Source organism: Echeneis naucrates, chromosome 3 (assembly GCF_900963305.1).
Source record: "Echeneis naucrates chromosome 3, fEcheNa1.1, whole genome shotgun sequence".
Classification (NCBI taxonomy): Eukaryota; Metazoa; Chordata; class Actinopteri; order Carangiformes; family Echeneidae; genus Echeneis; species Echeneis naucrates.
Genome location: NC_042513.1, coordinates 5,022,712 through 5,038,993, shown reverse-complemented (window position 1 = coordinate 5,038,993; position 16,282 = coordinate 5,022,712). Strand labels below are relative to the sequence as shown.

The 16,282-nt window shown below is 41.8% G+C and overlaps 1 protein-coding gene across 2 annotated transcripts in view; it reads left to right on the top strand.

Moving 5' to 3' along the window:
- sox6 (SRY-box transcription factor 6) overlaps positions 1–16,282 on the top strand; it is a 122,013-nt gene that overhangs the window by 87,830 nt on the left and 17,901 nt on the right. For both annotated transcript variants that reach the window (XM_029497809.1, XM_029497808.1), the window contains exons 10-13: positions 2,350–2,470; positions 5,949–6,028; positions 13,845–13,994; positions 16,039–16,216. In XM_029497809.1, the coding sequence (XP_029353669.1) occupies positions 2,350–2,470; positions 5,949–6,028; positions 13,845–13,994; positions 16,039–16,216 (529 nt within the window). The remainder of the gene's footprint in view (positions 1–2,349; positions 2,471–5,948; positions 6,029–13,844; positions 13,995–16,038; positions 16,217–16,282) is intronic.

Sequence of the window (16,282 nt, the reverse complement as noted above, 5' to 3'; positions counted from 1 at the left end):
AAATTAAACTTTAATGTGTGGAGCTCATTACTGCAAATCACAGCAATTCAGACTCAATGCATTTATTTCCCCTTCAACGCACATTTCCACTCTGTCTTGCCTCGATGAATTCTGTATAAACTGCTCCATATTTTAAAATAATAATAGTAATAAAAGCTGATATCCGAGATGAAATCATATCATTTACTTTTGGTGTTGCTGGAGAAAAATATGTCCAAGTATTTGCTACCTTTTAACAGATATGCACTGTGTTAAATCTGCATACATCTTTCGTGCAAATTCTGTCATTTTAATTCTAGAAAAATGTTAAATAATCAAAATCAAATAGATTCAGGAGTTATGTAAATAATAGGAAATATTAAAACACGTATTTTATTATTTGTCATTGTACTATTGTTCCATAGTATGAAGCATCTATTGTTTCCCTCTCAAGATTTTTTTTTTATTATTATTATGTCCATGATCGTCCTTAAAATCACACCATGACACTTAAAAGGTTGCGTGCACAGCAGTCTCACAAAGATGTTTAGACTTAAAATAGTGTTGTATTTTCCAGTAAGAGAGAGAGTCAAGAATCTCCAATCCTGTTTTGTTTTGTATTTAGCTAAAACACTTGATGAGCACTAATTTTATTTAGGAAAAAAAGGTTCAACTTTTAATTTACTGCAAATGTATGTAAATGAATTCATGAAAAGTATCATGCAATACATATGCAGGGATATGCACCTTTCCTGTCCTACCACACACTCTGCAACAGACTCCATCTGGTTTTACATTCCAAATACACGGACAGAGAAAAGCTGTGTTCCCCAGTGTCCCCCCGCCTGTCACTGGCCCTACCTCATGTTGTGACATTAATTATTGTGTTTTTCCATATGTTTCATACATGCAAGGCCAAGTTCCATCTTTTATCCATTCAGCCTGGAAACTTGGAACATGAACCCCTATAAAGCAATGTTTTATTTAAGGTCATTTGTCGCAGTCTCCTTGGACATTTATTTTTCTTCAGCAACAGCACATTTTACAGAATTGCTTCTGGAAGAATTACATACTTTTTCTATTCTTCTATAATGTACTTCCTGCACTTGCACTTCTGTAAAAGCTCAGTAGACATAAAACGGTTGTATTTATTTAGTTTTCAGTCTAGCGCTGCACTTCAGGACAGATCAATAAAGCAGTTTTAAGTAGGTTTAGCTTGCTAGCTGTGACAGAAACTGTGGGTGACTACTCCAGTCGAGGGTCTACGAGGGAGCAGCACACGCTGAAAAAGTGGAGATCATAGCAGACTTTAGCCAGAACATTGGGGAAAAGCCATTGCTCAGAGCAGGTTGATTTCATGCCCCAATGCAGCGGCAGTAATTGCACCCAGACCCATTTTATTGCGAGTTGATTTTAAGGAGGGATGAATGGAGAAACATTCTGTAAAGTGTTTATTTTGGGGGATGACCTTTATTAACCCATTTTCCAGGCAGGTTCCCCTGAGGTGGCCTGGCTCAGTAATAGATTAACTCTTGCAAGCCCGTGGTTGCCAGGTTGCTCCCCATCATAAAGTTTCTGGAAGCAGAGAGTGACAGTGACATTGGACCTTGCAACATGTGTGCAAAACCCCCACATGCCACTTTTGAGACATAAGCTACTCACCCACCCTTGACACACACATGCAGGGAGTTTATATTCCCAATAGGCAACTCAGCCACAAGCAGGAAAGGCGAAGGTTAATATGTGAGTGGAACAGACAGTCAGAGAATGGCATTAAAATGAAATAAAGAAAGCACCAAGTACTTTTAAACTGCCCACATTTTTTTCTCTGCTCAAAACAGTTGTAGTAAATTAACAAGCTGTCTTTAGGCTTTTATCATCTAAATAAATGATCATACTTGATTATGTGAGCGGGTGCTTTTCCCACTCAGTATATGTGTTCATGCATGTAGATGATAATCAGTCCTGTCTCTGCACCTGAGTAATACTCTTAACAATCCTCTTATCTGCTGATATGTTGTATTTAATGCATCAGCCAGGGTGTCTGCAAAAGCTTCTTTCAACTTGTATGATACTTCTCAGCTTAGCCTGTGCTCTCTGTCCTGCATGTTCCTCTAACTGATGCTGCAACAATGTGCGTTTGCTGGACCTTTGATGTACTGAGGTGAAATTGTGGTTTGGATTAAGAACAGGCGTGGCTCAACTCAGCATTGTGTGAGCACACGAGGGCCGTCATTGCCACAGAGCCCCCTGTCAGCACGCGTTAGAGAGAGCTGTGATCTGGCCTCCCCCTGAGTGGGCTCTGTGTTTCTGTGCACCATACCTATGCTCAGGCTTCTCTCTGATCTCTGCTCCCTATCTGTTCAGCAGGTCCAGGGTCACATGCCTCCGCTCATGATCCCCATTTTTCCACACGACCAACGTACTCTGGCAGCAGCCGCCGCCGCCCAGCAAGGCTTTCTTTTCCCTCCGGGAATGTCTTATAAGCCAGGTATGCTTGCAACTTCAGTTCTCATTTTGTCCTGCCCTCTTTTTCTCTCTGGTTGCTATGTGTTATTCATTATTATAATTTGTAGTCCTTAAGATGTTACACAACTGACTATGTAAGAAATATTTTGCGACTAACACATGCTTGATTTACATTGAGGCCACTAACATGCTCTCTTCTTCCTCTGTACTTGTACTCTAATAATTTATCCACTGTAAGATCATTCAATACAGGCCACAAAGCCTAATTAAAGCACAAGTATAAGGCGGATCACTTTTGATTGATGGTTGGAACAGGTTCTCCTGCACATAAATTTGAATTGCATGTAAAAGCATGTCTCTTTCCCTTAGTTTGCCTTTGAAAATGAGTAAAGACAAGTTCTGCAGCTGTTGAAATTAAAAACAGAAACTGAAAAAAGTTTTCTGAAATATTGTTACAACATGTTCCAAACAGGATTCTCATACACTTATATTAAATGTAAAAAGGAAGGATCTGTGGCATGTCTCCCCACTTCTCAGTTTAAGTTTTCTCTGACATAGTGTATGTAGTCCCAGGGCAAGGAAATTTCTTAACAAATTCATACATGGTGCAATCAGTCAGATAGTGTTGTGTTGATTAAAGCCGAACTGTGAGAAAAAGGATTTGAGTGCTCTAGAAAAACGAAAGTCCCTTTTTCTGTTGTAAGATGCTAAGGAACAAGGAAGAAAATGGAAATGGTAACAGCAGGAAGTCAGCAGGTTCGCTGCAGAACATTAAAAAGGTGTGGTAGCGCAGTTAATGAATTAACTATAAAACCACAGGATGAAAAAGAAAGTCAGCTATTTTGGAACTATGGAGCCATGACAGCTTAAACAAAGTGCCTGAGGGGGAGTCTTTTACCAATGTGCTTTTTGCAATAGGTTTGACACGGAAAATGTTTTAGTTCAAATAACAGGAGCTATTATGGAGGCATGGTCAGGGGTCACCATGTGTATGGTTCTTCCATAATTCATGAGTTCATGAAGAAATAGCAAAGGGGGTCTGAAAATGACTTGTAGTCTGAAAAGATATTTGTAAACCTCTATTATCCCCCACACCCAACACAATATATCCAAAGAGTACAATGTTATCGCTACCACCTGCAGTGTATACAGGATGCTGTCGTATCCTTTCTCCATGAAGTGAGTGGCTAAGCATTCACTTCTAAGACTAAGGCACACTAATCTGATGTTATCATTATGAGACGGCCCCCAGGGACTACTGTTTATGACCCCCAGCCCTGTGGTGCTCACATGGCAACAGAGTCATTCTAGCACCATAGTGGTAAGTCATCACCCCCCATCCACTAGCTGTGCTCAATGGCCTGGTGTTACATGGTACACAAGCACAGTCATAGAAACAGCAACTCATCTTTTAAACAAATAGATGCAAGTCAGACTTCCCAGTCTGTTCATACTGTTTACGCAAACATGGCAGCATTCATTCTGATGTGTTTCTAATGGATGTGCAGAATAACCGTATAGTCTCTGGGTCCCTCTGCCAGTCTTTCTCATAAGTGTCCTGCTGACAGTCAGCAGTGTCCAAGTGCTATTTTATATTCAACCATGTTGTTGTTGTTGTTTTTTTTTTAACCACATTAAGTTTAGTTGTCACTTCTAAAATTCATCTTGTCAAGTATGTTATGCAGTGATTTAAGTTGAACTACTCCACTCTTGATATACAACTTCAAAGTAAAATAAATCAAGATTTGTTTTCGACTGCATAACATCAGATCAGCTGATATAACTTTATTTAGATTTTTTTTATAGGGAGCAGTCCAGTTATTTCAATGAAATTTAAATGACAGTGAGGGGGAGAAAAAAGTAAAGTAGAAGTGGTACAGTCATATAGTTCATTTGTCATCATTTGATCTGGTCTAAAAAAGTTCTCAGCTGCGTCTGTCAGCCCTCAGCAGATCTATGACTTATATTTCATGGCTTCACATGAACAGGGTAATAGAGCCATTTATGACCATGGTGTCACCTGAACTACCACCTCCTTTTAGTACTCAGGGTCCAGGCTTTGGGGATGGGACCAGCCATAACCCCTTTAGTAAAACAAACAACCAAACAACAAACAACAAAAAAACATTTTGGATTCAATTCACTGTCCCTAGTGACAGTAATGTGGCACATTGCACTCTGCCTGAGTCTGATGCATCTTAACAGACCCAAGACCCAGACCTGGGCGCCCAAGACCCCAAAGCAGAAGTGGTGTACTCGCTGCGCACATGACACCCCCCACCCGGGTTCACATAACATCCAACCATTTATTATTCCCAAATCCTACGTCAGAGATTGTACAGAGGAAAGGGGCAGAAAAAAGCCATACCAAAAAGGAGGTGTTTAAATAACCACCGTGCTGCCCTGCACATCCAACCCAGCACTATTTGAAACCACTTCTGCTGTGTGATTTTATTTGCTACTAAATGGGGATTGAATTTCCATGGCCTGTATCACATTGTGCTGTGCTGTACAAGATTGCAAAGTGAGGCGAGCGGGCAACGGTAAAGTGAAAGCGAAGGTATATACATTTACCCTGTCTGTGTCTTAATAGCTCCATATGTTTGTGAGGGGAAGTGACAGCCAGAAGTGGGGTCTGAGCGAAGGCCAACCACCCCTCCCCACTCTCTACTGTGCACCCCACCTCTACTCCAGCAGACACATGCCTCAAACCAACCTCCCCTCTAGGAACGCTGTGCTGCCCTGTCACACTGGGGCTGTTCTGTCTGTCTCAACACACTAGACTGAATGTGTAAAAGCTTCTGCACCCCCATGGATATCACTCACTCTGCAGCCGTTTTCTTTTATATCCTTGCCTGACAAACGTGCTGATGGCGAGCCAAGAGTAGTGAATGGTAATGAATAGCACTGCTATTTGGAGACCAATTCTTCTTTGCTTGATCACAGTGATATGTGAGATAAGAAAGTGTGTTTTTTTTTCTTGTTATTGTGACTGCACACTTGTTCTAACCAGTCCACATACAAACACTTTTAAGCTGCTGCTAGAGCTATCACAACAAACAATGCAGAGTTGAACAATAGCCAGACAAGTCTACAGCTGTATGAACTGCCTGAGAGAACATGCTGTTCCTGTTGCATAATTGCTAATTGAATACCACATGCGATATTTAACCTTTATTGTGCATAAACACACACCTTAAGGGTCCCTTTCTTGTTAAACTACATGGTGATTATTGTGATTTTCCAGGAGTAGAGTGCAGGTAGAGGAAGGAGGGAATGATGTGGAATGTCCCAGAGTAATCCCACTCCAGTCAAACCAGCTTAGCCTTTTGTTAATGCAGATGTTTCGGCTTGAAGCCGAGGGCTCGTCGCAGTGTGCCACATTGCTGTGGCAGAGCAATGGAGGGCCCGGGCTCCATGTTGGCACTTGCCTGTCTGATGTGGGCCGGCTCATTGTCTGAACCTGTATATATTGTTGTCTTTCTCTCCGTCTCTGACAGGAGATAACTACCCAGTGCAGTTCATTCCATCCACAATGGCAGCTGCAGCAGCGTCAGGACTCAGCCCTCTTCAGCTTCAGGTATGTACAGAGCTATGACACACCTGAAAGAATGCTAGGGAAGCCCGCCAAGCCCAGGGCAGAAAGGATGGCTAAGCAGCTGTATGCTAAGTAATGAGCTGCACACTAAATAATCTGGGAGGCCCCTAGCTCACACACACTTATCACCTTACATATGTAATTTATCCTGTTTTATAGAGGATTTATCCCCACTAGCTCTGCCAGACAGAGGAGTGAGGAAGATAATAGTTATTAGAGGGAATGAGGATAACTTTGGTTTCTTCTTAATCACCTGTCAGGGAATTTATCACAGGACAATTGACTGTGTAAACAAATAATCTCCTACTTGCTGTTTTTCTAGAGTAAAACAACAATAGTATTAATTTTTTCTTTTTGAGAAATTTGAAGAAAGACTGGATAAGAATCTGAATGACTCTTAATATGTGTGTGGTTGAACGCTCATTGTAGCTATCTATTACAAAATGAGGCTGAGCCATAGAAATTGTTGGGATAAGCTCCAAGCCCTACAGGCTCCTTCAGGACCTTTCTCAAACACTATTTAAAAGAGCTGAACCCAGGTCAGGGCTTAACCTCAGGCCAAAATGTTTTATATAGATAATTATATCAGTTGTATCCTTCAACTTACAATTAGAAATACCAGCATTATCAGTCTGCATATCTTACTCTCTCACCCAAATGGGTGGTAATGATTCATTCCACTTTTTACTGGTTTTTATTTCTATAAAAAACATACAAACAACTACATCCACTGCTGGTTGTGTCCAAAGAAGTTCTACGTATCTGCAGATTTGAAGTCAATTGGAAAAATCAGTGCTCTTCTTTGAAAAGAAATAAGAAAACAAAGGCCCAAGGGGCATTTCTCCTAACGTATCATTAAGTTGCCCCTGCTGCTTTGCCAGCAACAGAAATAATATAGACTATCGACAACTGCAACATGTGCAACATAACAGTGACACCAGGACACCTAAAGACTATATGGGAGAAACTTTGCACAGGTGTCTGTGAGAACATGGAGTATTACTGACATTGTGTATCATAGTAAAGTCTGTTAGAAAAGAGCTGTTGTTCAGACATGCTGGCAGAGTCTATTTATAATGGCATATGAGGTCAGATGAGACAGTCATATATCTGAAGGTTGGGGTGAGGAGGGGAGATGGGAGAGCCATTAATTCTGATTATGTATCTAACCCTGGGAATGGGCAAAAACACTGCCTCCAAGACCATGACTTGGCTGACCTTTATATAACACAGTAAACAAAAAGAGGTGCATTTTCCATTAATTGAAGTCTGTCAGCCTGTCACATATTCCACCTGGCTGCTATTTACCCTGCATAGAGGCTCCCATTAAAATAGCGAGGCAAGTCAAACATGCCCTTTTCTACATAGCTGGGATCAACAAACCATGTGACTGCCACCACTTCCTCTACAAAGCACTGAGAGCCTGTTATGATTAAAAACATCATATCAACCCAGACATGGAATTAAATCAGAGCCATCTCCTTCCTTTTGCAGCAATAATAGCACCAGCACTCGCCCTCTTCTTAAAAATATAGCTATTGAAAAGCATAATATAATACACTCATGAGGAAAAAAAAATAAAAAATCTCATAAACATTCCCACAAATATCACAACTCACAAAGAAAAGTAGTAGTTGTTTTTGTTTGTTTGTTTTTATCTGAGCTAAAACAGATAGTTAAGGACCGTTGTCTTCACAGTTCACGGTAAAGCAGTGTGAAAATGAAATAAGTTGATATTAGGCTCCACTGGAAATGTACTTGCCTATAAAATTATCGAGTTTAGTATTTATGCATCAGCAACCACAAGACAACATTGACCCTTTAAACTGTTTTAATGGTTTCTAGTTCCACCTCCCTCCAAGCTTCATCACACAACACACACACATACAGATGCAAAATCCCATATAGGTAAATAGGGCCATTCTCCTCCCAGTAAAAATATCCCTTGCCATGTCAGTTGTATGGCAAGGTATAATTTTTACCAATTTACTCAGTTTAGATTGTGCAATATATGAACCTTAAAAATGATCTTATTGGACGAATTAATTCCCACAATGCCGCAGAGGAGATGTGATCAGTCGCCCAGAAAGGCGAGCAGCTCTGTCAGTCTTAATGTTGGCCACGGAACCCCGTCACAATCTCCTCTGTCATAACAGTCTGGGATACTACACCCCACCCTGTGCCCTTTCTGTCTAACAGAAGAAAACCCAACAGGGTAACAAAGGCTTAAAGCTGATGGATGTAAATGAATCTTCCAGGAGCCGTTTGAGTGTTGGAAACTGTAATTTGATTGTCAATACTGGGTGGTAGCATCACTCTGGTGGCTGGCAGTCTGCAAGTGGCTGTCACCAGGCATTGCTCCACAACAGGGCAATTTCACTCAATGCTTTCCTGACAGATTGGCTTTCGTTCTCAACTCACAGGAGAGGAGGCGGGTAAACTATCCCTGCGCGACATGCCCCTCTTCATTAGTGCCCACACAGAGCTGGGATGAGCCCGGGACCAGCAGGAAACAATGGCTCCATCCCTGTCTTTCCTTCTCCGATTACAAATGACACCTCTCACCTAACAGAGGAAATTGTGTTCAGATTGTACCCTAATCGGTCCAGACACTTACTATATTCAATTGCAAGAAGAGACAAGAAGGGCATTTCCCTAATTCCACAAAAGAATTTCCTATTTGCGCTAGCGCTTAATTTGTTGTTACACTGTATCTGGCATCAGTTGCCAAGTGAAAAACAATTCACTTCAGGCCAATATTAACTTAACATATGTGACCCATTGTTTTTTAGAGAGCTTGACTGGAGTACTTTTGAGAATGGAAGCAGATTTTGGGCTTCTAAAGAACACCCTGACACAAAATTTGGATTACCTGTATGTAGCATCAGAGTACACTAAAAAAAGAAATATATTTTCTTACTCCATCAAAGCTCCATTTTTAGTCTTAGTGTTTTGCTGTCTGTCTCATTCTTTCTTTTTTTTCCCCTCACATCCACATCTTGAACATTCTCTAAGTGTCTTAGTGTGTATATCTCTCACTCAATTACTCCCATCTTCTTTTCCTTTTCTTGTTCTGTCTGAGTGTTACACTTCCAGTTACACATCCTTATGCTCTTTAGTACTGGGAGTGGAGTTGCTTGACTAGAGTGAAGACTTAACGCTGCAATTACCAGCCATTGCATTTGCTGTGACATCTCTAGGCCCACAATAATCCCAGGCCCAGCCTCAGCTCTCACTCCCACTGTAAACATGAAAAGCAGCCCTCATGCTCAGGAACAACTTGGACCAGATCTCAAGCAGACAGACATATCTGAAACAGTCCTGAGTGGCTTCGATGACTGAGTGATGAGGAGTGTTGCACAGTCAGGGACAAACAGGAAGAAAGTGGGAGAGCAGAAAACTGCACATTATCTTTTGTTTGGATGTAAACGTCTGTGTAGTACAGATGTGAAGAAACAGCCTCCATCATTAACAAGTGAAGCACTTTGACTTTGAAAGAGGGAGGAGGAGGAGGGGAGAAAAGAGAGAACAGACATACTGTAGCGAGCAGCTGTTTCGATGTTTATGAGCAGAGGAGCTCGGTCTTTGAAGGTAACCCAGAGCAGTGCAGCAATGCTATCTGTGCATGGAAGGCTGGCTAATAGGACGGCTAGGTGAGCAGCTGGATAGAGGCAGTGGTGAACAGAGGGACAGATGGACAGATAGAGTGGATAATGCAGTGAGCAAATTTGAATGGGAGGCCTGGCTCTGGGGCCCCTGGGCACGCACACACTTCCACAAGGAAGACTGCGTTTGTGTGTGTGTGTGTGTTTTGTGTGCTAGAGAGAGAAACTGATCGAGGACTTAAATATATATACTGTAAGATAGAGAAATAGAGACAGCCAAGAGGAGGGAGGAAGGGTGAAGGCAGAGCAGGTTGGGTGCCAGCAGATGAGACAGATGTTGGGCCATACTGGAAAGCATCGGCACAGTGCACCAGGACGCCTTCCTCCACTCCTGACATCTGGGCCTAGCCTGGGTCAGCCTGCCTGGTCGCCATGGGCAATGAGCCTGTACAAGCCTTGTGGCAAACAGGGCTGGCGCTGTGCTGCCTTTTAAATGGTGTGGTGCAGTGAAGCACAGTTAATGCCCCCATATCCAGCCCAGTGCTCAGCACCCAGGCCAAGCAGAGATGAATGAGACACTGACGGACACACAGACTCACAAAACAAAGAGGCGAGGGTGCAATGTATGGAGCGTGTCAGTCATCAGAGAGTATTACCTCAGGTTAGATGCAAAGGCAGGAAATCAGTGTTAACATTGATTTGGATTTTAGGGAACAGTTTTGCTTTGTTTTGTTTTTTACACACCGCAGTTTTGAATGTGCGATAATCATTGCTGACAGCAACAAACCTGACAAATATATCTGCCACTTTGTTTTCCAGCACATACTGCAGTGCTGTGACTGTAAAAAATAAAATATATACATTTGTTTTTCTGATATATATATATATATATATATATATATATTTTTTTTTTTTTTTTTCATACTGCAAGCCATTATTTTCTCTTACGGGAAAAAAAAAAGAATTTATGAGAAACTGAATTTTTTTCTCATAATTTATTATTCTTATTATATTATTATATTGTTTATTGGGTTATAGAAACTACGTTGTTTGCCATAATAAACAAGGATGCCTGTCTTAATAACATATGATACCTGTGAGACGTCTAACATCATCAGCAGAGTGTTTAATCTCAGTTTAATGTCACTTAAGCGAACCCTCCCTGTTTAACCTCTGCTGCCTTCAGAGGGCTTGTTTTTAATTACCAGAGGCTAACAGGCTGACCTTGGACAAGCTGCACTCACTTTGAATCCATGCTTGCTGAGATCTGTTTCCCAGTAAAGCGTAGCAACCTTCATATTCAATGTAGACTTGTTATGTATTTATTATAAGAAATCTGTGATTTTAGGAAAAAAATAAAAAAAAATTGTAGAAATAGTGACACAAGGAAGATTTCCATTGTTAAATCTTCCTTGCGTAACTAGTTCTACAATACTGTGTTTTTTTTTTATTCCAAGAAGTGACATGGAACACATGTAAAATGTAGGTGCACATTTCTTTTTTGTAAGATTTCTTTGAACACCCACACTGGAAGCTCATCAGCTATTATTTCCTTTCCATTTAACCACCATGTAATCTGTGCATAGTGTGCTGCATTGTGTTTTTTATGAATAGAAGTATGATGTGTCCTAAAGGATGAAAAAAGGAAAAACAATTAGTGTTAAGTCTGTTGAGGGGTAAAAAACAAGAGAAAAGGGAAGCAGAAGGGCCCCAAGCTTCACTCAGGCTTTTGCCTACTCCTCTAATACCCCAGGGTTGGAGCATTGACTTTCAGCTTGACCCTCATTACCATGAATCTTTTGCGTCCCCCACCTGGCAAGTAGATATGAAGAAGGGGCTATTAGATGTGAGACAGTCAACTGGGGGAAGCAGTCAGATGTCTTCTGCTTGGGGGGACCAGCCTTGGCAGCGTTTTATCATCCTTCAGCTTCTGACACCACAAGGCCCGTTCTACTGACAACTTTCTCAACATGGTTGTTCCTAACTGAAGTAAATGCAACAAGTCAACCATTTTAATAATGTGCTGCAAACATATTGTCTTGTTACCCGACCACACCAAAGGCAAAAACATCTAGACGACACAAAATGAAAACTTGTGTATTTCATGTGTCCTTCAGCAGCGTACAGTTTTTTGACGCACCTTTCATCTGCTATTCCCTCAGATTGTATTTATTGTTCTTTGACTCTTGGACTGTTCCTGGTTACAAGTGGTAGCTATTGCTTCTCGCCCTGTGGCACTGACCTGCTAATCAGTGCTGAAAAGGGGCATCCTGACTTGGGCTGATTTGAGACAAAGTCTAATCACGCTCTTTTTCCGGGACAATAAAGTTCTTCCCACTCAAGGTCAGGGGCATGGTGGGGCGACAGGCCTGTTAGCAAACATCTGTCCAACAGACTCAGCTTCCACCATTCTACTAAGACTCATGCGTTGCCTGGAGTGACAGAGTGAATGGAGAATACCCTCTCTCTCGTTCTCTGTCAGCATCCCCCCTTATACCACACACATAGACTCCCTTTACCACTGACATTAACTAAGTCTAGCTCAGATGAGGAGAAAACAGAGTTGGGTCTACTCCTGTGTCCATTCCTGTTGGAGACAAAAGGCTGTTTGTGAGGGAGGTGGGGGCAGTGCTATCATTGTGGGAACATAATCAGTCTGTCATTTCCGCTGCCCATGTGCTGTTGTTATCCCCAGGTCCCCTGGAAGAATGGACCTTTTGTACGGTTGCTTATATGGCAGTGATAAAGTTTCTTACAGGAGCACATATGTGTTTATATCTGGAGATATGTGCATGGACATAAAGTGCTTTGTTTGGCTGTAGGCAGCATCTATACCACCTAAGGTGAGGCCAGAGGGGCCATGTCACTTTTTCCATCCACACAAATGCCGTCGGCCCGTCGGTCCAGGAAATGAGAACGGGTTTGTTGATTGGCCAGAGGAAGGAAATTAGATTCTACCTGACAGCACCATCTGACAGAATAACACAGCCAACCATGAGGTTTACCTAGTCAGAAGAAAGCAGTGGGGGAGTTAAGGGGGTGCTATCTGTCTCATGAAGTGAGGTCTAAGATTACATGGAGTAACACTCTTTCCCAGACAGTAGCCCTATTTGATAGACCCCTGCCATTTGCAGCAGGAGACAAAAGCCAATTTCATCACTTACCTGGTGGCCAATCAATGTAGACCTGGGGCGGATAGAAGTCTCAGTGGTGTGGGAGTGTTGGACCCTGTGGCCGCAGAAAAACAAGCACAAAAATAAACATTAAATCAAATCAGTCTGGTATTATTGGTTTTAGATTTTTCATCATATAAAAAATTGGCACCAAATTTAATGTCAAGACATTTAACTGTAGCTTTGTCCAAGATAAAGGATAAATTACTGTCACAAATATGATCCACCAGACAATTAGCAGTGTGTGGCTGACCAAATGTATTTTTTAAATACTTCTAACCATCATATCACCATCTTTAACCACCCTTTCTGGTATATGCCATGCAGTTGGTCTAATAGTGGAAATGTAAATTGAGCTTTCAGAGTTCAACCCTGTTGCAGGCAGAAGTGTTATTGAGTGCTTTGCTAGTCATTTGAACCACCCGCTTGTGTGGTAATGTCACCAACAGTTGGACAGCTTATTGATTTACCGCCAAGGAAAATAACGGTGATTACATCAGTGTTCTTTGTGCAGGTTTCGGCACAAGCCTTAATAATGCTTGTGTTTAAAATATTCTGTGATGACAATCCAACTGAGGTTAGGTTTCTAACATTGTGGAACAAGGACTGTCTCACATGGCAGAGTGGAGACAAATCACAGACTAGGAACTTCAATAGGAAGCTGTGTAGATCTAGAGAAATGAGAGATCTTTGCTAACACACTTGCATCCAGTCTGCAAACTTTTCTCTGTGAAGAGTGGAAAATAGGGACTCCCAGTATTTTGAACGAAAGCCATCTCTGTGTGGTTTTTAAGACTGCTGTCTCTCTCTGAGTTCAGCCTTTGAAATACAGTTAAGACCTTTGATGGAGGTTCTCTGCCAGCCTCATGGAAAGAGGGGAAAGACGTAAAAGAGAGAGGGGGGATACGAAGGCAGACAGACGCAGTGAGTTCTAGGGAGAGGAAAAGACAGAATATAAAACTTTGAATGTTTGCTGGATTTGGATGTTAACGCCTTGCGGGTTTCTCCACATCTCTACAGCAACTGTATGCCGCCCAGCTTGCCAGCATGCAGGTTTCTCCTGGAGCCAAGATCCCTCCACTCCCCCAGCCCCTCAATACAAGTGGGCCGATATCTCCCTCCTCTCTGAAGAATGACAAGAGTTCCTCAAGCCCCATCACTCAAGTCAAGGTACAACTCTTGGTTCCATCAATTTGCCCACCCACCAGCTCAGGCCTTGAGTGGTACTTGACCCACCCTAGCTGGTGTTGTCTCACCAAACTAGCATCTACGCTGTTCACTCCTTCGGTTAGTACTTACGAGCAGCCAGTGCTGAGCCCAGCATCTATCAGGTCATCAGTCTGTGGTGCTTTAACAAGGCCCTTTTTCTTTTAATCAGAACTGTGTGGACATGGTTGCTGTAGCTATGGCTGCTCTCAGCCGTTCATTTGTCGAACACATGGCTCTTTTTTTTTTTTTTTTTTAAACTGAAATTGATTAAAATCATTACAACAGTGTTATAAAATTACTGGCCAAGCTGAAGTGAAGAGTAGGATTGATTACTTTTTTTTTTTTGCCTTGTAAACAAACCAAAAACAGGGATTTCTGTTTTCTGCTGCTGTATGGCACAGCTCCACTAGACCTCCATGGAGAGGAAAGACCATATACATCATCCCTGCTCACCAAGGTCATAATCACAAACATGTGACCATTTGGAGAAGTTTAGCTTAATAATATCACAATGGAGAGTGACCATAAATCGTCTCCCTGAATTGGTAGCAAGGCATCCTGGCTTTCTCTTCACACACAGTCGTTGAGGACTCCCACCTCCTGGGATTGGCATTGAAAAATTTCCTCTTAAACTGACTCAACATGGTCATTTCATAACATGAGTACAAATCCACATTACTACCTCAATCTGTTAGACTGATGCCATGCAGGCCAATATCAATAGAACAGGTACTTTAAGTACTTTAAATTAAAGTAATTGTATATAATTGTATACACTACATACAATAACATCCTTGTATGTGTGTGTGTGCAGTCCAGTGGCATCAGATTGCCTTTGGTTTTGTTTGTATGCCTTCAGCTTCACTGCATGACAAACTGTTATTGGCACAGCAATAACAAGGCCTTGGGGCAGTCAATGCTTGAGCCATATGTTTGGACAAGGAGACACTTGGGCTTTGAAAAATACTGTTAACAAGAGCATGAGCCTTAATCTGATTCAAAAGACTGCTGTATACACACAGGATTTATACTAGTAGCATTTCTATTCTAGGATACAAATTTTTGGGCTATTTCTCTTCACAGTGCAGGATAGGTTTACAGATAACTTTGCCACCGCCTTAGAATTTCTTTATATTTAAGATAATTAAATATAATAATGCTATTTTCAAGAGGGCAATTTCTAATTATATATGTTTTGGGATTTTTGGAATTGTTATATTGTATTTTGATCAATACATTAAATTAACACGTCTGATGTGGTTTAAACACAGCTTTGGTCAAATGTGACCAAAGCAAAATGAACCGTCTCTCAAATGCCCCCTCCCAATTTATTTGTGGGCAACCGCTGATGTGTTCAGTCCCAGTACATAAATTTCTGACGATGGTACCTTGGAGAACACTGTTACTTATCTCACATCAGTAATTGCTCTGAAAGGCTGAAACCAGCATACCAAACACGTGCATTGTCCTGTGACCTCATCTCATCACTAAACCGTTCAGGAATACTTTTTTTTTTTTTTTTAAGGAATAGGCATATCAAAGCAAATGATAGGCCCAAGTATGCAGAAATGAGGAATGAAATTAGAAAACAAGTTAATGAAGTAGATAATGCAAGTCGACATCTGATGATTGGAACATCTGTCTTTGATCACTGGCACCGCTGTTATCTGGTCATTATTTATTCTTCAAACCAGAGTGCAGAAAGAGAGCAGGGAGAAGGAGAACAGATGAAGATGCACAGAGAGACAGAATCTGCTTTAATTAGTGTGAACAAAAGCACTGGGCAACTGTGAGGAAGATTGCAATGGCACAGCTACTAAGGAAAGATGGAGGAGAGGAAAGAAGAGGGAGAGGCGAGGAGGTGTGGGTCAGGATAGGGATCCTATAATTAACCAGGAACAGAGGAGAACTCTGCTGTCTGGGAATGTAGAACTCCTTTTAAAGGGGAGGGGGGAGCCCACCTATTCACATCTGTCTTTTCTCATACTCCTATCTGCTTCCGTAGGAGGAAGGAACGCAGCCGCTCAACCTTTCTGCTCGGCCAAAGACGACAGAACTGGTCAAGTCCCCCACATCACCAACACAAAACCTTTTCCCGGGTAGTAAAAACAGCCCCAACAGTCTTGTCGGCAAGGGGGGTATCCCCAGCCCCCTCGGAGGAGGCCTGGGACGGGGCTCTCTGGGTAAGACTTGAGAGTTTCTCCACATCACAACAGGACACACATTTTTAGTACTATACATTCCAATCC